The 23,448-nt window shown below is 39.1% G+C and overlaps 3 protein-coding genes across 3 annotated transcripts; 2 read left to right on the plus strand and 1 right to left on the minus strand.

The window, feature by feature from the left end:
• Positions 1 to 519: 519 nt before the first annotated feature.
• LOC126800842 (exportin-T) lies at positions 520 to 7,268 on the plus strand. The gene is made up of 15 exons (XM_050528259.1): positions 520 to 2,592; positions 2,773 to 2,862; positions 2,978 to 3,067; positions 3,203 to 3,307; positions 3,530 to 3,589; positions 4,012 to 4,074; positions 4,165 to 4,260; positions 4,493 to 4,657; positions 5,340 to 5,513; positions 5,596 to 5,661; positions 5,743 to 5,841; positions 5,961 to 6,107; positions 6,559 to 6,741; positions 6,827 to 6,868; positions 6,952 to 7,268. Exons 1-13 carry the CDS (start codon positions 871 to 873, stop codon positions 6,646 to 6,648), a joined length of 2,967 nt encoding a protein of 988 aa, XP_050384216.1. The 5' UTR covers positions 520 to 870; the 3' UTR covers positions 6,649 to 6,741; positions 6,827 to 6,868; positions 6,952 to 7,268.
• Positions 7,269 to 9,912: 2,644 nt separating this feature from the next.
• LOC126800843 (putative receptor-like protein kinase At1g72540) lies at positions 9,913 to 11,729 on the plus strand. Its single transcript, XM_050528260.1, has 4 exons — positions 9,913 to 10,320; positions 10,439 to 10,574; positions 10,693 to 10,953; positions 11,072 to 11,729. The coding sequence occupies exons 1-4, from the start codon at positions 9,931 to 9,933 to the stop codon at positions 11,635 to 11,637; spliced, it is 1,353 nt and encodes a 450-aa protein (XP_050384217.1). The 5' UTR covers positions 9,913 to 9,930; the 3' UTR covers positions 11,638 to 11,729.
• A 2,737-nt stretch (positions 11,730 to 14,466) lies between these two features.
• Positions 14,467 to 16,557, minus strand: LOC126798449 (trimethyltridecatetraene synthase-like). The gene is made up of 2 exons (XM_050525423.1): positions 15,634 to 16,557; positions 14,467 to 15,299 (listed from the first exon to the last, which is right to left on the minus strand). The coding sequence occupies exons 1-2, from the start codon at positions 16,528 to 16,530 to the stop codon at positions 14,670 to 14,672; spliced, it is 1,527 nt and encodes a 508-aa protein (XP_050381380.1). The 5' UTR covers positions 16,531 to 16,557; the 3' UTR covers positions 14,467 to 14,669.
• Positions 16,558 to 23,448: the final 6,891 nt, after the last annotated feature.

Genomic DNA, 23,448 nt, shown 5'->3' on the forward strand with positions numbered 1-23,448 from the left:
TACTTTTAAGTTATATCTCAAGTGATGGGATAATTATATTAATGTGCTATTTTTGTTAATAAATGTTAAAACTTAAAAGATATCTTACGCACTTCAAATTTCCTTATATGAAAAGTCGAATGCATAATTAAATTTTGTTATTTTGTAAATGTACCCGCTTTTTCGCGGGCTACTTTAAAGATTGTACAATATAATTTAAATTACACGGTATTTTTTTATTCACGCTTCAATCCCTTAGTATATTTACATCCTCTTGTTCTTTTGAAATGTACATTGACTTTGGAGTTCATGAAACTTAACAAGATACATTTTGGATTCCTTGTTTTGTAAACCAAGAAATAATTGCTCTTCAAAGGAAAAGGAGAAAGGAAATCAAGAAAGAATTTACTCCTTGACTGATATTTTTTGGTGGTCTCGTTTTGGACTTTTGGTCCCCTATCAATACCCTACCTGCGCTCTCAATTAAGAGTTCCCAAAGTCTCAGCCTTCTTCTTCTTCTTCACAGTCGCCCTTACACCTCTGGAAAACTAGAAGACTAGAAAAAAAAAACTATATAAATTAGACCCAATCCAAACCAGCTCCATAGGGTTTCCCACAGACAAAAACCCTAGCTACAACTCACCCTCATTCTTATAAACCGTCTTGCAATTGATCTGGCTAGGCTCTCCAAACCTCTTTATATCATCTGTCTCTCTCGTTTCAGTTCCTTCCTCTATACCCGGTTCACTGTATCCCTCCAATTTGATAGCCCCCAACTCCTTTTCTAAACCCCAAAACAAATTAAAACCCCAATTTGCTTGTGAAAGTTAAAGATTGAAACTTTGGAAAGATACTGATTGTGGGTTTCTGGGCCTAAAGGGGTTTAGGTCCATGGCTGATCTTGAAAAAGCAATACTTATAGTGTTTGATCAATCGGGCACGGTTCATTCTGAGCTGAAACAGAAGGCTACGGAATATTGTGACAAGATTAAGGATGAACAAGCCATTTGTAGCATTTGCATTGAAAGGATATGCCTCTCGAATTTATATCAAGTCCAGTTTTGGTGTTTACAGACACTCCACGAGGTTGTTAAGGGTCGTTACTCGTCGATGAGCCCAGATGAGAGGTATTTGATTCGAAAATCGGTGTTTTCGATTGCGTGTTTTGGTGCTATTGATGATAACAATGTTAGGGTTTTAGAAGGTCCTGCATTTATAAAGAACAAGCTTGCTCAGGTTGTGGTGGCTTTGATTTACTTTGAGTACCCGTCGATTTGGTCGTCTGTGTTTGTGGATTTCTTGTCGCAGTTGAGTAAAGGGGCTATGGTGATTGATATGTTCTGTCGGGTTTTGAATGCTTTGGATGATGAGGTGATCAATGTGGATTATCCGAGGACGTCTGAGGAGCTGTCGGTGGCGACAAGGATTAAGGATGCAATGAGGCAGCAGTGTGTGCCTCAAATAGTTAGAGCTTGGTATGATATTGTGTCTATGTATAGGAACTCTGATGAAGAGGTGTGTACGAGTGTGTTAGATGCAATGAGGAGGTTTATTGCTTGGATTGATATTGGTTTGATTGTAAATGATGTGTTCATCCCTTTGTTGTTTGATTTGGTTTTGGTTGATGGGCTGTCTGAACAATTACGTGGTGCTGCAGTTGGGTGTTTGACGGCAGTGATATCCAAGAGGATGGAACCTCAGTCGAAACTAGCACTATTGCAGAGTCTTCAAATCCGTCGAGTGTTTGGGCTAGTAGCCAAGGACAGTGACTCAGAGTTGGTTTCCAAAGTGGCTGCATTGCTGACTGGGTATGCCGTTGAGGCACTTGAATGCTTTAAAAAGGTGAATTCTGAGGATGCAAAGGGTGTTTCAATGGAGCTCTTGAATGAAGTTCTGCCCTCGGTATTCTATGTGATGCAAAACTGTGAGTTGGAATCAACATTTAGTATTGTGCAATTTCTTTTAGGTTATGTTGCCACTATGAAGACTCTTTCTCCATTGAGGGAACCCCAGCTGCTTCATGTGGGTCAGATTTTGGAAGTTATTCGTATGGAGATTCGCTACGATCCTATGTACCGTGATAATCTTGATACGTTGGATAAGATTGGAAAGGAAGAAGAAGATAGGATGGTGGAATTCAGGAAGGATTTGTTTGTGCTCTTGCGCAATGTCGGCCGGGTAGCTCCTGATGTTTGTCAGATTTTTATTAGAAACTCATTGGCTGCTTCTGTTGCGTCATCATCTGATTGGAATGTTGAAGAGGTGGAAGCTGCACTCTCTCTTTTCTATGCATTTGGTGAGTCAATGAATGGTGAGGCAATGAAAAGTGGAAGTGGTCTCTTAGGTGAATTGGTACCAATGCTTTTATCAACGAGGTTCCCTTGCCATTCAAATAGGTTAGTTGCACTTGTGTATCTGGAAACAGTTACAAGATATATGAAGTTTGTTCAGGAGAATACCCAATACATTCATATGGTTTTGGTTGCCTTTCTCGACGAAAGAGGCATACACCATCAAAACATCAACGTGAGTCGAAGAGCAAGTTATCTGTTTATGAAGGCCGTGAGATTGCTGAAATTGAAGCTTGTGCCTTTTATCGAAGATATTTTGCAGGTATGATAACAAGCTATCCTAACTGGTTTCATATATGATCACATATTTATATATGAACTCCTATTTTCACTGCAGTAATTTTGATTGCTGTCAGTTTGTTTATGTCGTTCCTGGCTTTAAAATTCATTATTACACCTTCACTACATCTCTGCTAAGCTGCTTTTAAAATGATTTTTTCAGAGTCTGCAAGACAGAGTTGCTGGATTTACATGTATGAATTTTCCATCAAAAGATCTATCGCCATCCGAAGATGGTAGTCACATTTTTGAGGTATTTGCGTAATATCTACTGAGATCTTTAACAGGGATCTTATGTGCTTGAAAGTTTTCTCAGAGACGCTGCAGGTGCTTCATTTGGCTCTAATATGATGTTCTTTTCTTTGTAGGCAATTGGTCTGTTAATTGGTATGGAAGATGTTGCACCAGCTAAGCAGTCTGATTATCTCTCTTCACTTCTGACGCCTCTTTGTCAACAGGTTATATGATCTAGCAATTATGAAACTAATAATTTCTTGTACACATCATGCTTCCACCCCAAAATTCTTTAAAGACTAGTTAATGACCAACTAGAATGTGAGATTTGCATTTGACATGGACTTCCTACTATCTAGGTTGAAGCCTTGCTAATGAATGCCAGGGTATTGACTCCTGAAGAGGCGCCTCAAAAGATTGCTAATATTCAGCAGATAATCGTGGCAATAAATTCCCTCAGCAAGGTTCTTTGATGCCCTTTGACCTCCTAGTTAATATGTTGCCTGGTTAAAGTTACTTATTCATTATATTCCAATGTCTATTACGCAAGGCATTTTACAAATCCATTGATGGATTGCTTATTAAACTTGATATTATACTTGCATTAAAAAAATGATCTGCCTTTCCCCTTCCAATTAGGACTATATATTGATGAAATATTCTACTGGTATATGTATGTCATTCAGGGTTTCAGCGAGCGTCTTGTAACTACTAGTCGCCCTGCAATAGGTCTCATGTTCAAGCAGGTTGGTATTTTTTTTTCACTATATACATGAACTACTTAGTGTATATGATGGTGGAATCAAGCTTTATAACGTTGTTACTAATTGTATCTTAAATGCTAGTGTATGCTATTCTGTTGATGTCTATGACCGAAATTCATGGGCTTTCCGATATGAATATGGATTTGATCTCTTTGTATATTGGAGTTGATCACCTATGAGTTTTCTTAAAGTGTTGCAAATATGGTGTGCGTACTGTTGATTAGTGAGTTTTCTTAACATGTTGGAAATGATGGTGTGTGCATATGTGGTACTATATGGCTGTTCAGTGAGTTTGACTTATAAGTGGTGGGAACTGGTGTAACAATTGAACTGCTTATGGAGAAATCTGTAAATATTTTTGTTTTAACAGTTAATAATGTGCATTCTTCCTCCTGTTTAACCAGACATTGGATGTACTCCTCCAAGTACTTAGTGTGTTTCCTAACATAGAGCCTTTGCGAAGTAAGGTAAGAAGTCGTCTCTGGAAAAGTAAAGCACTTCGGTTTTTTGACATCCTATCGTCTGTTCCTGTTAATTGATGCTGTTGTTGTACCCAGGTGACTTCATTTATACACCGCATGGTGGAGACTTTAGGAGCATCTGTTTTCCCATACCTCCCAAAGGCTCTGGAGCAATTGCTTGTGGACAGCCAGGTAGAAAGCAATTCTTGTCAAATTCTATAATTTAGTTTTGAACTTTTGTTTACTTATAAACTTGAAAAGAAATTATTGGTGAAAAGAAGAAGATAACAATGCAGTTGCTAAAATGCCTTTACAGTACAAAGGCTGTTAAAGAAAAACTAATAGTTTGGTGTCAAGAAACTTATTTTGTACTATTCTGGTTGTGTTGACGTCAACATCTAATTCTGGATGATATTATGTGCAGCCAAAGGAGTTGGTTGGGTTGCTTGTATTACTTAATCAACTGATATGCAAGTTCAACACATTATTCAGTGACATATTGGATGAAGTATTTCCTGCTATTGCTGATAGGATATTGAAGATTATTCCAATAGATGCTTTCCCTTCAGGACCTGGATCAAACACTGAGGTATGAGATGCTGATTACACTACAATGATAGCTATAGTTGATTTAGTCATAATATCTGCTTGATGAATGATCTGTTTATTATATATTAAGCATATTACCTATGACAAGAGGCACTATTATGTCACTGAATGTGCGTGTTCTTATTAGTCATATTCAAGGTATTTTTTCTTAGTGATCCAGTCATTTGATTTCAACACTTCAGTAATTGCTTGATTGGTCTGCATCTCTTCTCTCTTTTCTTTTCACTTATGAACCATGCAAATTTTTGTGTACTTCTGTTAAAATCAACTAATCAAGTAGTTGCGCATCCTGTTATAAGCAAAGAAATTATATTTTCTTTTTATAATGGTACTTGGAACAGTATCTTTCATCTACAATGGAAGATGTTGTCTTTATTTTGTTTACTTATTTTGTTGTATTTTTTGTCAATTTTTTTTTGGATCAAGGACAATATGGTGAACAGACACTTTAGACATTTGCAAGGCTGGACTTCTTTTATTTATTAAAAAATATATTGACTTCACATCCATCATATAGTAGTGATATTATACATTAACTGCTTCAAATTCTAGGTTGTAATTTGTTAGTTGTGATTTTGGTCGTGGTGGTGAAAAATTCTGTGGACTTGGAACTGAGGGTTGAGATTTTTGGGTAATATATTTTAAGACTGTTCTCCTTGTAGGAAAATCGGGAACTGCAAGAAGTTCAGCGAACATTATATACATTTCTTCATGTGATAACTACACATGATCTATCATCTGTGTTCCTATCCCCCAAAAGTAGGTGCTACTTGCACCCAATTATGCAATTGCTTTTGTTCACATCTTATAAACACAAGGACATTCTTGTAAGAAAGGTACGTGTACTTGGTTGACTTTTGTAAATTTTAGGTTAATTCCTACAATAGTACTTTTTAACATGGTATATCTGTTGCGTAGGTATGTGTACAGATATTCATTAGATTAATTAAAGACTGGTGTGCCATGCCTAATGGTGAAGAAAAGGTAAGTGTTGTGCTTGATACTGCTTCGTAGTTGGATTGTGAACCTATTCTCGACGTTACATCTAAATTCTCTTTATTTTAGGTACCGGGTTTCCAGAGTTTTATAATAGAGAACTTTGCTACACACTGTTGTTTGTACAGCCTGCTTGACAACTCCTTCGAGTTTCGTGACGCAAACACTGTAAGATTAATCACTACTATTTAATGTTATATTTAGTAGCTTATGATATTTGTTTTAAGTCTTGGATATGTTTCACTGCCTAACGCTTGCCCTAAAACTGTCAAATTTAACTGTGGCAGCTTGTTTTGTTTGGAGAAATTGTACTGGCTCAGAAGGTCATGTATGAAAAGTTTGGCAATGATTTTCTTGTTCATTTTGTCTCAAAATGCTTTCCGGCAGCGCATTGCCCTCGAGATATGGCTGAGAAATATTGCCAGCAATTGCAGGTATATATTACAACAGCGGCTCCAGATATTTTTGATTTATGTGTTTTAGACTTTTAGTGGATCGGAAATTGTTTACTGTTCCTTATTCAGTTATTTATGCATGATGCGACTTGTGTATTCGTCTGTTTCTCTGTGTCAGCCTATATATTCTGCTGGCTATGGTGCTAAATTATGAATTTTGTTTATTAAATGGATTCTCGGTTACCTACCAGGGGTGGTTAACATACATTTCATCTATTTTTTCTTATTTTAATTAATTTGGATGCATGTCTAATGTTATGTTCTTATAATGGCCCTGTCAGAATGTTTCAGCAGTGGCTTGCTTAATTCACGTGACATAGAAGTTTACAGGATGTTCTGAAAGAGTGTAGTGCTTAGAGAAATAACTCATACCTGATTCTTAATGATTATTGATTTTCCTTTTCTTGCCCATACCTTTTATTTCTTGCAGGGAAGTGATTTTAAGGCATTGAAATCATTCTACCAGTCATTCATTGAAAACTTAAGGCTTCAGCAGAATGGGAATCTTCCTGTAAGATAACGTTATGGCAGTTGAAAATGATGTTATCTCATGTCAGAATGTTCCCTGTTTTTCTTTTGTGGATCTCTGGCCATGCAATTTTGTTGAATGAAGGTAATTGTGGCTGCTGGGTATCTGTGCTGATTTGTTGTATGTATTGGATGGCTACATATCTTTACTTATTCTGTTGATGTTACAGGTTTTCTGTATATAACTTTTGTGCGGCTATTTTGTGGACAAGGTATAGATATACTTTTTGTAAATTTAGTAGACTGACTAATATGTGAAGTTGCTCATCTAATTTTTCTCCTATCTTTTCTGCAGTGTAAATTAAAGGAGGAAATTCTGCTAGATTTAAAGTCTGTCATATCACTTACATCCATCAATTGGAGCGGCTAGTCTGAGATCAAGGTTCTGGCGTTTTGTCATAGTGATAATTATTTGTATTTTATTTTAGATATTTAGAATTTTCCAGTTTTCCAATCTATGATTCATCCGGGTGTTCTGGTTCTTGAGTGTCCCATTTCTTTGCTCGGGCTTCACTGTTTGAAGCTCTAGCCGCTGAATTTTGTGGATGATATATATTTTTTGTAACTGTATAATCTTTCCCAAAGGCAATAAATTAAGCAAGGTAGAAGAAAGAAAAGGAAAAAGATGATCCCCTCTAATGCTTTCATCTTAAATTATTGTCTTATTTGAACTTTTCTAGCGTATGGCCCCATGATTTACTCTTACGATGTTACTGCATATCTAGTGGGGAGTACCTCTAATTGTGCTGGGTTTTGCATTGAATCTTCTATGCCTGTTTTTTTTTTTGGCTTGTTTGGCCATGTATTACAATTCCATAGTGTCAAGTGTCCCACAAGTTTTTAGGTGGTCCACTGTTCTTTCTGCTCAAACTCTTGGATTTCTATTACATATCAGAGTTGCAAACAGATAAAAGTATGAGGATCAGGATTGTATGTGGCTAGGCGCATAGAATTACCTTGACGATCATGTCTATTTTGTAAACCTCATGTCATCAGCAGCCGGCATCCTAATGTTTATCTTGCATTCTCTCTTTGGTCTCTGGTAGATAGTAACAAGGTCCCTTTTGTATACCCTTTTTGGAGGCATTATAATTTCTTGGCATTCTTTGTGGTCGCCATGGTGATAGTAACAAGGTCTAGTCCAAGTATCAATATCAATGACAGATCAAGTCTGATGGTGTTCTGTACATGCCACAAATCCTTTTCCTATGCATGTGACCCATAACCCATTAGACAAGCAAACCAATCTTACAGCCGTCTACCATGTTCATTTAGTCATTCCAAAGATATTGTTGAGTTTTCTTTGTGGCTTTTCCCACATTGCTCAAGTCACTGATAAAGAAGAATGCAGCAGCGCTTGCTTAAGGTTGCTTCTGAATTGCCAACGTTGGTCAGCATCAACTACGTCAGTCGTCACACGTAGACAGAGCAGAGGCTTTCAAAAGCAACTACTTGGAAAATGCAGGTGATCAATGACTCCCATCTTCTTGGTTGCAACCCTGGAAGACACTTTGTGAGTGTCTCAATTCCATTGCCCGTCCAACTCAACTTTAAGCAAAGGTGATGGACATGAATCACTCTTTCCTCCCGCCGTTTACCCATTGATTCATATTTTTGTGATTCATGCTTGATGTGACCAATACTCGGTCTTTTATCATATCTACTAGATGATTGAGATTGCAAATATACTCGCCTTCCTCGAACTAGAGACTCTAAATTATAAACCAGACAAGACAAATGAGTTTTAGGTGGCAATTGTTCGACTTAAGAATAAATTACTGTCACATTTCTATGAGTCAGTTGGTTTATTCTCCCATTCAGAAAACCAGAGGAGAAAATTGTTAATTAATGGTTTTTTTTTATGAAACAAAGGGAAACGAAAAAAATTACAACATAAAACCTTTAGGGGCACCCTACCCAACTGATCTAAATGAAATGTTTGAGACACGTAGAGATTATGCGCAATAGAACAACCATGTAAATCATCAGTCACAAAATTAACTTCTTTATCTGTATAAAAAAATTAACTTCTTTATAAATATGCATAAAACGAACACATCTCTATGCATGCAATAAAACAATTATGTAAATCATCAACCACAAAATTAACTTCTTTATCTGTATAAAAAATTAACTTCTTTATAAATATGCATAAAACGAATACATGAGAAACTAGAAGCGAGATTCCATATATCTTCAACCAAATATTTGATCCTCCAAGGCACCTCCACTTTATGAAGAGCACAGTCCATGAGCCAATTAAAATCTCCTTCAACCAAAATTTGAGGAAAGTTGTAGAATTTTGCAGAATGTAAGGCATCTCTAAGAATTGTAGCTTCAGCGACAAGAACATATGCGGAGCCAAGTTTCTCAGCAGCAACATGAATTTGAATTGTGCTTTTCAGAACCATCAAAATTGATTTTATCTGGTTGGCATTGAAAAAAGTTAAGACTACATAAAAAGGGAGAAAAGAAAAGGACTTGGCATTGATGTGGAACTTTAGCACATGTTACTGAGATAAGGAGCACATTGTGATAACACATTGTTTTCATTATGACACCCTCAAATGGTGTTATAGTGGATACTCAAATTGATTATTCTTAGATAACACATCTGTTTCTGATCCAGAAACTAAAATAATTGCTCTCTAATACTGTGTGACACCAAACATGGTTCAATATCAGTACAGATTAAGGGCAACCACATTACTTCGGGGCAGTCTTAAGAAATAAGGAAGTTTCTTGCAATCATGCGTACCAAACTTGCACTTCGAGAGACTAACTATTAACACAGCTGCTCTAAAACGTTCACTTTTGTCTTTCAGTGCAAAACATGGAGGGGAAAGTTGGGCACTTCCGCACTAATATATTCCAATTTGAACGAGGCTGGCCCAAAGAAAGAAGCTCCCTGAAGACCAACACTTGAGCTTGAACCTACTCAGAAAATTCATTCCATTTCCTACATCATCAGAGCATATGCATAAAGCTCCAGAAGACCAGGTCGTCATAATATGAACAAACCAAAAGTATTCTCGGCAGTATGGAGTCTTCAAAGTCTTGGAGGGACCGATGCATGTACATTACTTTAAGAAATTCTTCTAAACATGTGTCAAGACATCAATATCAGCCAAAAAGGAAAATTAAGATAATAGCTATCATTGTATTATTGACTTCTTTCTTGTAGTCATCTAAACCAACCTATATTAACCCCCCAGGTCATTCTATATTTTGATCCAAACCATACGTTTTGGACAGCATAGCCTCAGAAAACAATATGAGGTTCAAGAAACTAGACACCAACTTCTTCACACCAACTTGTTTCATGGGCAAGAGCCAGGAATCAGAACATAAATCCCAGTTATCGTCCAAGGAAATCACAATTTCGCGTAGAATGTCACTTTCCGATTTGAGTAATTCATCAATCTGTACTGTCCTAAGTGATATATCAAATTCGCTTATCGGATCAAATCTTCATATCTTTGCTCATAATGAGCTCAAAAAGATCACTCAAAGCTTTTCCAAGAGCAACTATCTTGGAGAAGGCGGGTTCGGGAAAGTGTACAAAGGGTTTGTTGATGACAAGCTTAGGCCTGGCCTGGAAGCTCAACCTGTTGCTGTTAAGGTTTTGGACTTGGATGGCACGCAAGGTCATAGAGAGTGGCTGGTAAGCTTTTTCATTAAGAACCAGCCATTAATTTCAAACACCATATGCAATTATGCATGATTGCTCTTCTGGTTAATTGAAAAGTTAGACTAAATTTTCAAACAATTTTGTAATGTAGGCGGAAGTGATCTTTCTCGGGCAATTGAAGCACCCTAATCTTGTGAACTTGATCGGTTACTGCTGTGAAGATGAACATAGGCTTCTTGTGTATGAATACATGGAGATAGGCAACTTAGACCACAAACTATTCAGATGTAAGTAGAACATTTGTAGTGCTTCTTAAGCAATTACATAAATCATTGATATGGGATTTCATGTTTCGTTTGCAGGATCAGAAATTCTAACAATTTATTTGTCTGTTTATTAATGTAGGTTATTCTGGAACCTTGCCTTGGTTGACAAGAATCAAAATAGCCATTGGAGCTGCTAAAGGCCTCAGTTGCCTCCATGACGAAGAAAAGCCAATTATATATAGAGATTTCAAGGCTTCAAACATCTTACTAGACTGTGATTACACACCAAAGCTCTCTGACTTTGGTCTAGCCATAGATGGCCCGGAAGGCAATGAAACACATGTCACAACGCGCGTAATGGGTACTCATGGCTATGCAGCTCCAGAATACATCATGACAGGTACACATCAAGCTTCACATCATGTAGTTGTGAAATGTGAAATATACGATTAGGACTAATATTGAAAAATCTCCAACATGAATATTCATTCACTCACTATTCCTATGCTTGTTTTCAGGTCATTTAACAACAATGAGCGATGTCTACAGCTTTGGTGTAGTTCTTTTAGAGCTTCTAACCGGTAGAAGATCCGTGGATGAGAGCCGTGGTTATAGAGAGCAGAACCTAGTGGAGTGGGCCAAGCCATTTTTGAAGGACTCCCACAAACTTGACCGTGTGATGGACCAAAGACTTGAGGGTCAGTACTCTACCGAAGGGGCTAGAAAGGCGGCTGCATTGGCTCATCAATGCCTGAACCATAACCCCAAGTCTAGACCAACAATGAGCACTGTGGTCAAGACCTTAGAGCCTCTAATGAACTTGAATGACATACCAATTGGACCCTTTGTGTATGTTGTTCCAACTGAAACAGGAAAAGAAGGTCAAATTGGGTGTCATGATATGGTGAAGAATGACAACAAATGTGAAGAAAAAGAGGGAGGGCTAGAGAAAGTGAAGGGCAGCCACCGGAGACGAAAAGGTCTGAGGCATAGGCATCGGATTAAGTCGCTGAAGTCTAGTACTGTCTACTCGGATACTGCACTATATAAAGTTCTCGGAACTGGTTTATACTCTCCCAGATGAGCAATGGAGACAATTAGGACAAAGAATGCCTCCAATAACACTATTTGGATTGTATTTAGATGTGTAACTTTGGTTGTGTACGATCTTCATAGTGGAGCTTATGGTTTTAGATTTTTTTGTGTGACTTTTACAAACAAATACAAGTCATTTGTGACAACCAGAGAGACAGTTCCGTTTTCAAATGTGTATGAGATTTTGCTTTTACAAGCCATTATTAGATTTGACATTAACCAAATCACAGACTTCTGCAGATATTGCAGACGATCTGTTTCAAACTTTGAGGTCATTGAAACAATGAAAATTGACATGCTCTACAATCTTGTGAAAGATCATGTTGGTAACTAGGTAGACTATTTTTACTTTCTGCAATGGAAGTATTCCAAGTCATTCTCCACTAACTCATTCTGATGTTTCAAAATCGGAACAAACGGTTTAGCTCTTGAAATCAAAGATTTGAACAACGCACCCAACACTGGTCAGAGGACATGTGTCTCTTTTTAATTGTGAAAAGGGTAACAAAATCTTCGGTAACTAGACTTGGAATAATTCTAATATCCTTCAGGGACATGCAGCCAACATTCCACCCTTTGCACCAAACTCCACCCAAATCCCAGGTTGGCCTAAATTTGAAACTCCGAACCTTAGTTAGAATTTAGATAAGTATTCAATTTACTGTTTCCCATGACTACAATAAGCACCACATGAGCCCCATGGCCTAGTGCGATCCAGAATAATGTCTCCATTTTTCAAGTATAAACACAAAATACAGTCCGACAGTTTGACCAATTCTGGTTAGATAAGGGATAAATTGAAAATGTAACGAATATAGGAGTAAGAACGTTGGAACTTCATTTAGTCCGAAGGTAAATCCCGTAATTTTAAACAAAACTCTATCTGGTAATTTTGTGCCATGAGTTTTGGTACGTTTGTCAACTGTTAACAAGGGAAGTCTATGAATCTATGTTTTGTAATTCCTGTTAGTCATCTCGATGTTTTACCAAGGATGAAGCTTTTCTTCTTCTCAGTCACTAATGCTGTTCCTTCCTACACAAGTAACATATTAATTCATCCGTAGGTCATGCATCTCAATATGGAGCTAACTGTTGGAGAGGAGAAATCTCACATCTAAGAAGTGACAAATAAAATAGAGATTATAAGTTGGTGGATAATAACCAATTGTACCGAGGCCTTTTGTGATAAAAACCTAACACATGTGAGGTGGCTAAGATGAGACAATATCGGTACAGTTGATCCATGGGCTACGCTTGTCCCTCTCCAGTCGCGCCTCCAATCTGTCGTGGGCTCGAGTTGGGTGTCACTTTGTCATGGGCCCATGATGGGTGTCATTATCATGCCATCGGAGGGTTTTCCGATTGGATGGTCACGAAGTGTCGTTAGTTACTGGACCTTGGTTTATTTTGTCCCAGTGTGTGGGATGTTAATCTGTCACGTGTAGACCTAAAAATTAGGTTGCACGTGAGGAGAGATGTTGGAGAGGAGAGATCTCACATCTAAGAAGTGATAAATAAAATAGAGATTATAAGTGGGTGGATAATAACCAATTGTACCGAGACTTTTTGTGATTAAAACTCAACACTTGTGAGGTGACTAAGTTGGGACAGAATCGGTACAGTTGGTCCATAAGCCACGCTTGTCGCTGTTTAACACTAACCACTAATGATTGACTCAAATTGTGATCACTATTTAACACTCAAGTTCATGCTTCCCATCAGGTATCATTCTTTTTTTACCCGTTTCGTGGAGCAAGGATGATATATAAACTTTCCATTTGAAATTAAATTTCTTTGAATTTTGTCTCAATATACACATCATTCACATTACAATCCTCAAAAGGGCCAACAATGTCTCAATAGTTTAATCATTGAAGAATTGAAGATACGAGTCTTGCAGCCAATGCAGAATTTGGAACGAGTGTTTTGTAGAAGAAGGTTACATGTGATTGAGACATCACTAGCTAGATCTGCCTGCGAAAGCCATCAAGATCAATCAAGCCGGTCTCGGCCAAGCGGAACAGCATAGAAAACCCATTTATCCCTAAACGTAAGACTCATCTAAATATCTCCACAAACCACACATCTCTCAAGTCTAAACCATACAAAACATCCTAAAAAAGAACCAAACCAACAAAAAACGGGAGAATAGTGGAGGAAGGAGCTGATCTGCATGCAGATCGAAGGAAAAGGTAGCCATAACCCATAAGCCATACATGCCATTGTAGCACTACCAAGTTCATTTGAGTTTACGACTTTACGCTCGATGATGGAAAAACCCCATTTAACAATCTACTACCGATAATGCTTGTAAAAATAATTTACCCGTATCGAGCCGCTTTTTAACGTGTTGGAGCCCCTGCCTACTCGGGCTTTATGTTGCACCTCTACACCAATTTAGTTTTTAAAATTTGAAAATAAACAGAGTTCTGATGGCGTGTAATCGCTTCACACAAGAAAGGTTCGTCCGTTCGTGATTATCTGGATGAAGGCTTTACTGATGGGCCTGGGCAGTCCGTAGAATCGAAAAACAGCTTCCAGCAGGCAGCAAGCTCACCAACCATACGTGTCACTGTGCAAACCCAACATGTGGAATTGGGGGGTTTGCCAAATGTGACGAGTTATAGGGGTGGCTTTGAGAGTTTGAAGAACCCCCTTCTGGTGTTTACTTTGAATGGAGGTGAGATTTAGTTTTTGGTTCAGGAACATCATCTATTGTTCAATATACACAGTGAATCAGTATTCATAGTTTGGAACCATATATATACTTCAATCAATAGTAGTTTTATTTAGGTTTTACTCGAACCCTTTTTTACATGATTCACATAGAAAGACATTACAACGATAGCTTCTGGAATTGGAAGATATACATAAGACTCTTGGTAACGTAGTTATGAAGCCATAAATAGCAAACTAATGCCAACACTTAATGCACAAGCCCAGCAAACGTATTGTAGAAGCTGTAGTCCCAGTACTGCTTTGTTGAAGGGGAGTAGTTCTAAGCTTCGGGGGAAGGCTTGATCACATTGAATAAAGATGAACCGGAAGACGAGGCTCCGTGACTGCAATGAGAGGATATTTTCTGGGTGTTGAAAGCCCAAAAATTTCTTCCATACTCAAATCCTCTTTCTTCATATTATCAGGTAACCTCCAGTTAAATCCATGCAAGAGATTCGCAATACTTGACTGGATCAGCTTATAGCCTAGACTGTAGCCAGGGCACATCCTCCTGCCTGACCCAAATGGCAATAGCTTAAAGTCTTGACCTTTGACATCGATATCTTTCCCAATAAACCTTTCAGGCAAAAACTCTAGGGGATCGTCCCAATACTTAGGGTCTCTCCCAATGGACCATATGCTTACTAGGATTCTGGTACCCTTAATAATGTCATAACCAGCAACTTGGCAGTCTTCACGGGCTAGTCGTGGTACCAACAAGGGTGCAACAGGGTGCAACCTCATTGTTTCTTTAGCAATGGCATCAATGTACGGTAAGTTGACAATGTCCTTCTCTTCGACCCATCTGTCTCTTCCAATCACCCTGTCTAGCTCTTCTGTTGCCTTCTTAAAAATCTCTGGCTTCCTTAGGACTTCAGACATTCCCCATTCTACGGTCATGGATGAACTCTCTGTTCCGCCAGCAAGTAGGTCCTAATAGCATCAATGATGTCAGAAGTGGTAAAAGAAATTCCATAATTTAACTCATGACTATTGGTTATCCGGATCGTCAACTCTACCAAGAAAGAAGTGGAAGTGAGGATTGGAGGTTTTAAGGAATATAGTCTTTCTACTTATGAGACTCGGGTACAATGTGAGAACAACACTAGACCTCAAAAGCTTGGAGTTCAGTTATTGGGATTTCTGTCACTTAGTCACTAGTCACTACTCACTAACAATTTTATCGGCATGCCTCATATTATTTCAGCAATTACATCTCAGTAAATGTTTGTTGAATAGTATTGTTGCATATAGGAACTACTCATACCAGGGTAAAAGCCTTGACTCCATGCCGTTCAAGCTTGACTTCAAGGTTAGGATCAGCAGCAAGTTGCAACAGCACATCGACCAAATCTTTTGCAACAAAATTAGGTGCCTTGCTGTTTGAAATGTGTTCATCCAGGACATGCTCCAGAAACCTATCAAACTTCTTGCTCAAAGCCTTCAATCTCTTTATGTACCCTTGTAAGTCCAAGAAATTAAGCCAAGGTATTGAGTCACCAATGTTCAAAACTCCACCCAGCAAGAACAGGTCATCAAGCATTTTCTTGAACTCATCTGGAGTCACAATCGCGTTTTCAGACTCGTCTGTGTATTTCTTTCCAAGCACCATTCGGCTGATAACATTCAGGCTCAAATCTGAAAGATGGTCTTTCAACAGGATGTTGGTGTTGGAGGACTTGTATAGACCTCTAAGTACTGCATTCATTTCTTCTTTTCTAATGTATTCATGGGACTCGAGCCGCTTGGCACTGAAAAGCTCCATTACGCACATTTTACGTGCTTGGCGCCAATATGGTCCGTAAGGGGACCAAGTGATGTCCGAGTTGTTGTAGGCGGCGTGTTTGCCTGCTGCGATATTTGGCCGGCCGGCCAAGGTGACATCATGGGTTTTGAGAAAGGCTTCGGCCATTTCAGCTGAAGAGCCAACAACAACGGGGAAGGACCCGAAACGGAGCTGCATGATGGGGCCATACTTTTGGGTTAGTTCATGGATTGAACGATGGGGAAGATGTCCCATGAGGTTGAGGTTACCAATGATGGGCCAGGGTTTCGGCCCAGGTGGTAATTTGAGCTTGCGGCAGCGGAGGCGACGGCCTAGGAGGAGGAGGGCTAAAACTCCTAGCCAAGCTGCAGCATATGAAATCCAAGCACTGCCTTCCATGTTTGGTGGGTGTAGTGGTGGTTTGTGCGGTGGCGAAGTTCTAAAGTTGTGGTAAGGGGCATTTATAAATCATTAACCTTGATAACCCTTACAGAAGTCGTTGCATTTGTCTCCTATGGTGGCTGAAGTTTGTCGTGGTTCATAAGTAAGCTAACAACTGGGTTTATGATTAATTCATTAGCCAAGTTGTACTTGAGCATCTCTAGTTCATCATATAAAATATAGACCCTCTTAATCATCTATATCTGTCACTATTGATTCAGATGCAAATTGGGTTTATGACTCCCAATTTGAATATTCATAGTTTAGTTTAAAACATAGATCATATATCAATTGCATCCATAGTCCATACACATGAGATTGTTAAATGCAAAATGTTCATTTCACCCATAAACATGAGCTGTAAGAGCATCTCCAATAGAGTAGGTAAATCTTCAAGTCAAATTCAAATTTTGGCATATGATATGACAATGTTATTTTTGACCAACTTCTTCTCCAACCGGTATGTAAGATAGTTCAAATATTGAATGGTTCTTCTGGGTGAAGAAGAGAGACACGAGAAGGGGAGGAAGAGATAATAAGAGACAGAAACAATAAACAAATAAAAGACATGAATGGTTCAGTGTGTCAAATTTGACATAGAAGCCGTTGATGTCAAATACATGGGTTGCTATCTAAGTAGCACGGACACGGACCCGAGTGTCCTCCTTATTGGACACGATTCGATACATAGACAGGACATATAGAAATTGTTTTGGACACGGACACGTTGTGGAAACGTTAATTAAATATTATTTTAATATATATATTTATTTATTTTAAAAAAATATTTTATAAATTTGAAAGTATTTAGAATTTTAGATGTATATATATGTCAAAGTGTGCATTAAAATGATGAAAACATAACTTGTTAGAATGGCTAAGGATTTGATAAGTACCTTAGATAACCAATGTTCGAATCCCACCACAAGCATTCTTATTTTTATCACGAGTTTCTCTCCTTATATATATATATATTAAAGTGTGCATAAATATAACAAAAACTAAATCTGTTGGAACGGTTGAGGAGTTGTTGAGTGCCTTGGATGACCAAGGTTCGATTCTCACCACAAGCACTTTCACTTTTATTATGAGTTGGTGCGTATTCGCATGTCCGATTCGGATACTCGCGTGTCCGTATCCGTCGGACACGCAATACGGTGCTATGAGTACGTGTCTGTGCTACTTAGGTTGCTATGTGGGTTTAACACTTCGGTTGGAGATGCGGTCTCATTGTCAAATAAAGACCGTTGAACCTACGTGTCAAATGTAACAAATGGACCGGAGATGCTCTAAGGCAACATAGGCCCTGCTTAATTGCAAAATAAGAACATAAAATGTTATATTTTAAGTTGACATTTCAATCAACGGCTGAGTCTCTCTTTTAAGAGTTATGTAGAGAAAATTACAGATCAAGCACTATTATTGCCTCACAGGTCCGGACTTTGGAATCAACTATCATAGATGCGGTGTCCACTCTAATACTTCAGTGTTTGTGCTAGTTACAGCAAATGACATTTTTGTTCAATATGTTGATTGAAATATTTGAAAAGAGCAACAAATGCATTGTTCTAGACAAATTGCAGGCCTTTTCATATCCCATGAGATTTTTAGAGGTTTTGCCGGTAATACAATCTTATATATTTGTTGGCCCTGATTTTATGGTGTAGTTTTGCATGCTTGGTTTTGAAGTTTTATTGTAATATCTCACATCGGTCAATGGAGAGGAGGTGATATGCCTTATATGTACATGCTCACCTCCATCTAACACGATGCCTTTTGGAGGCTCAATGGCTTCAGATGAGATGAGAACTCCGAAATTAAGCTTGCTCGGGTTGCAATCCCAGGATGAGTGACATACTGAGAAGTTGCTCGTGAGCTCCCAAAAACAAAACCGTGAGAGCTATGTCCAAAACGGACAATATCGTGTTACGACGGAACCGATCCTGGGATGTGACAATTGTAATATCTCACATCGGCTAATGGAGAGCTAAGCTGCATGGAATCGGGTGCGGGTACGTAGAAGCGCTGAAGTGATTTTTTTGAATATTTTTGGAAGCATTTACGTTTCGGAAGCGTCATAATAAAATAAAATATATTTATATATATAAATATTATATAAAACAAAAAATTAATTACTAAAACATTATAGAAGAAACAATATGATAGAAAATGAGTTCAATAAATATTTTCTAATGGCCTAGATTAAACAACAAAAACAATTCAATAACTAACATGATACTAGTAGTATAGCTAACCACAAATGATGTGCATCACCTTTCAGCAACCCATCATACACCTGACGATCTCTCCAATCACATTGACTAAGTATGTGGAATCAAAAATATATGTATCTACATTTTGCAATGAGTGGTGCGTCCCAAAGCTGAATGATTTTGCACTATTAATCTGAGCTTCATCCTGGTCTAGCACCAAAATCCAAAACATTGATTTTTCACTCATCTAGTTTCAATCAGTATCTTACTCCAAATCAAACTCATCTATAATTTTATATGCCCTTGTTGTCTTACATAAAACTAAAAGCTCAAACAAATTCTCAAATCTCATTCAACATGCTTGAACGAGTCTTCAACTGTATGTTTATGGGTCTTCATTCAATTCTATATTTTGATATTATCTTCATGAATTATCGAGTCCTTAGAATATGGAGATTTTAAGAGAGATTTATATTAGAGCAGGAAAAGAGAGAAGAAAACTATAAAAACCCAACAATTCTCGTGCTTCCACGACACTTCCAATCCTGAAGCTTGCGCTTCCGCGGTGTTTCCAAAACCTTCTTTTTCGGAAGCGCGTTTCCGAGCGCTTTCGGGCGCTTCCGCTTCCGATTCCGAAGCGGGAATCGGACCTCCGGTGAAGCTTATGTGCATCGTAGACGGAGATGGGGTAATGTGCCTTATATATACATGCTCAACTCCATCTAACATGAGACCTTTTGGGGGCTTAATAGCTTTGGAAAGAATGTGAACCCTGAAGTTAAACTTGCTCGGGTTAGAGAAATCCCAAGATGGGTGACCTACTGAGAACTTGATCGTGAGCTCCAATAAATAAAACCGTGAGGACTATACTCAAAACGGAGCCGGTTCCAGAATATGACAATTTCATCAGCGCGCTCTTTGCTAGTCATATCCTCGTGCTTGTCAAAAGAGGGAGAAGAATATGCTCGGGGCAAATTTAAGGTAACATTGCCAAACTGTGTTCAAATATATATTCTACAGTAGATTATATATGCAATCGATCAATATATATCTTGGATTTATCTGCAGTGAGTCCCTGAAATTTTGGTTTCATCAGTTATCATACTTTCTTCTACCTATATTATTTTAATTTAGAAGATATAAATATGTTACCATGTTCACTGCGGAAATCACACTGTCTCCTCAGTTGCCCTCTGAAAGTCTCCAGCTTCCTTAGGAGCTCCGAGATTGCCCACTCCACCGTCACGGCTGAGCTCTCAGCCCCACCCGCTAGTAGGTCCTGATGAAAACCATCAACAAAACATAAATCACGTGTGATACCAAATGTTACAAAACCGTGCTATTTCTATTAAAATTCTTCTAAGTTATAGAAAATTCTCATTTCGGCCTCAATTGAACTAAATATTATAAAATATTTATGTGATCTGTCATCACATGGGATCGTGAAGGAGCTAATTGTTATTAACTGTGTGCTACTGAAAATTAGAAATCAGAGCAGTGAAGTATAAACAGAAAACCGCAAACTATCAGTTCGCTACGTACCCATTCTGAAGTAAAAAAGCATACAAACATCAATAAAAACATGCATAATCAATGACTATGAGAGAAGGTATCAAAGACTAACAATAATGTTCGTGTCAAACTGTTCAGGCAAGAAGAATATTTCCAGGAGCGATCACATTAAGATGACATATCACATAAGAGTAGAGCATACTATGTCATTGCTTTGAATTCATATTCAATGACCTTGGTGGTCCAACAGGGTGATACTTAAGTTGTTAGTGTTCTTCACTCTGTCATTCAGGATATGTTTAAATCTCTTGTTTGAAATACAAAGTGAATTAGTACGCATAGCCTTGAAACCATAGATAGACAACACTAAATGCATGAGGCCAGAAATTTTTTAGTAGAAGATGTACTGATTTATTGAAGAGGAGTATTCAAAGCCACGTGGCAAGGCCCGATCACATTGAGTAAAGATGAGCAGGAGGACAAGGCTCGACCACTGCAATGAGAGGAAATTTTTTGGGTGTTAGAATTCTCTTTCTTCATATGATCAGGGAACCTCCAGTTAAAACATAAAACCATGCAAGAGATTGGCAATACTTGACCGGATCAGCTTGTGGCCAAGACTGTAGCCAGGGCACATTCTCCTGCTTGAGTGCCCGACCCAAATGGCAATAGCACAAAGTCTTGGCCTTTAACATCAATATCTTTCCCAATAGACCTCTCAGGCAAAAACTCTTTAAGGGATTGTCCCAATATTTGGGTCTCTCCCTGTGGACCATACTGTGGCAGACCTCAGCTGCCACATTTGGTCCGTGCGACACATCATCCTTATGGAGCTAGTCTTATCCAACGAGGCAATGCACTGGTTTCGCCCTGCCTTGGGCTCATCAAGGAATCGACTCCAGACCCCGACAAATGTGTAGGGCGGCCTACTCCCTTTTTCCACGTTAAGTCCCCGACTAGCGATAAGCTCCTCAAACTTAACGGGGTCGGCATGTCTGAACCCCTATGAAGGGGAAGCCATATATCTCCCACATTTCTGATCTTTGAGGAGTTATTCAAAGTTTATAGATTTAAAATAATGCGTTAAAACGGCCGGTAAAGACCCATGATAGGGATTTATACACGAAAGGTCCCTAAGGGGGGTTTCGGGCCGCGGAAATGCCCTTGTCGTGGATCATGCCTTGCGCGCGCGCATGTATGCATGTATATACCCTTACGAAGTTTCTTTGCTGCCTACGTTTGCTCGTTTCCGGCCATAGTGCAATAGCTTGCTTGCCTGATTTCCTCTTCATGGCTTTGTCAGAGCTTTCTATCGTTCTTTTTAAAGCCCGCCACATTTGCATGAAGCTCATATAACCAGCGATGCCCACTGATACTCCCGAAAATGGGACGTGACATCCTCCCCCACTAAACAAGGTGTATGTCCTCGTACACGACATCCCCACTGTGGCACACATATCCATTATACGCCCATGATGCCTGAGAGACGAAGGAGTTCCCAAAGATCGCCCAACAAAGCTTTGCGCCGGTCCTCCCCTTGGAGGCACCCTGCCCATTTGACTCCCCCACGGAGCCCCCCATATCTTGCGGACACGGCCACATGTGTGAGCGTTTGGCGACACAACAACAACGATGCTGAAATGGCTCTGACACCACTTGTCATGGACCTAGTCATTCGGCTGCCACAATTGGTCCATGCGGCGCTTCATCCCCATGGAGCCAGCCTTATCCAATAGGGAAATGTACTGGTTTCGCCATGCTTTGGGTTCATCAGGGGATCGGCTCCAGACCCTGACCAATGTGTAGGGCAGCCAACTCCCTTCTTCGACGTTAAGTTCCCGACTAGCAACAAGCTCCCCAAACTTAACGTGGTCGATTTGTCTGAACCCCTAGGAAGGAGAAGCCATATATTTCCCACACTCCTGATCTTGGCATGAAGCCCATATAACCAGCAACGCCCACGATAGACACTCCCAAAAATGGTATGTGACATCCTCCCCCACCAAACAAGGTGTACGGCCTCGTACACGACATCCTCACTCTGGCACGCGTATCCCTCTGTTGGTACCTGAAACATCATGCACTTGACAAGTACGTTTTTTAAAGTAGAACGCCAATTACATCACGCGATTCACATGAGATCTTATGATCTTATGTAGGCTTAACTACAACTCGTTAAGCAAACACCCATTGATGCGGACCCAAGCCATATTCATGCATCATTGGGGCTTGTAGTAGTAGGCATGGTATGGAAAGTTACGGAAACACATGAACACTCCTTTATCGATTTATCATCGTTGATAATTTCGGTCTTGGGCCCGATATTCAAGCCCAACGGTGTAAATCGGTAAGGGTATGGCGGTAATAAGAGAATTGGGCCTCCTCCTCCTTTTAGATATTAACATTAAGGCTAAGACCAAAGCCCAACATCGTTTTAACCCAAACCATTTCTTTCGACATATGTCTTAATCTGAACGCGCTCCTAAATCTATTTCCCCACACCTCTCACCTCTCAAATACCTAGCACAACCACTAAATTCCCTATGGTCATAACTTCGTCTATGTTGGAGCAAGCTTTCAAACTAGTCCAAAGTATCATCCCTTCTCTTGAAATCATGAATCCCCAATTTCATATTTTCTTCCAATCTTGCATTCCGAATTTCCAGATGTTGAGCGTAATGCCATGGCTACCTAGCATCAACCACCATAACAAATCTCAATTTCCTAGTGGGATCACGTTATGCAAGCCTGAAGAGCCATCCTAAGCAATCCATCTTTTCCTTGTCCTCAATGCATATATTAGGGGTGGATTGGAGAGAGATTGTTTTGTCGAGAGGATTACAAGGCTTTCAAACACCCAACACCTTAATTGTGAGCCTATAAAAGGGGGGGGGGGGTGTTTAGGTTGGGAGGGGGAGAGATCAAATTTAATCAAGCAAAAACCTAACCTAAGTATTCAAACACTCATACCTTCAAGCTGTAGGTTTCCTTAGCCACTTCCCCTCAAGAATCTCATCTTGAAACCCAGATATGCTTCTAGAGACCAACCCTTCAAAAATTTGCCTAATTCTTTCACCATTGTGCGTTTTCAGCTCCCACGCCAAACTTATTATGCAAAGCTCTGTCAGTTTGAATCACACACAAAATTAAT

Source organism: Argentina anserina, chromosome 6, assembly GCF_933775445.1.
Source record: "Argentina anserina chromosome 6, drPotAnse1.1, whole genome shotgun sequence".
NCBI classification, from domain to species: domain Eukaryota; kingdom Viridiplantae; phylum Streptophyta; class Magnoliopsida; order Rosales; family Rosaceae; genus Argentina; species Argentina anserina.

Coding starts and splice junctions, on each gene's coding strand:
- LOC126800842 (XM_050528259.1), top strand. CDS start 871: ATGGCTGATCTTGAAAAAGCAATACTTATAGTGTTTGATCAATCGGGC. Junction 2,863..2,977: donor ATGGTAGTCACATTTTTGAG/GTATTTGCGTAA, acceptor TTTTCTTTGTAG/GCAATTGGTCTGTTAATTGG. Junction 6,108..6,558: donor AATATTGCCAGCAATTGCAG/GTATATATTACA, acceptor TATTTCTTGCAG/GGAAGTGATTTTAAGGCATT.
- LOC126800843 (XM_050528260.1), top strand. CDS start 9,931: ATGAGGTTCAAGAAACTAGACACCAACTTCTTCACACCAACTTGTTTC. Junction 10,575..10,692: donor AGACCACAAACTATTCAGAT/GTAAGTAGAACA, acceptor TTATTAATGTAG/GTTATTCTGGAACCTTGCCT. Junction 10,954..11,071: donor TCCAGAATACATCATGACAG/GTACACATCAAG, acceptor GCTTGTTTTCAG/GTCATTTAACAACAATGAGC.
- LOC126798449 (XM_050525423.1), bottom strand. CDS start 16,530: ATGGAAGGCAGTGCTTGGATTTCATATGCTGCAGCTTGGCTAGGAGTT. Junction 15,300..15,633: donor GAGTCAAGGCTTTTACCCTG/GTATGAGTAGTT, acceptor TGATGCTATTAG/GACCTACTTGCTGGCGGAAC.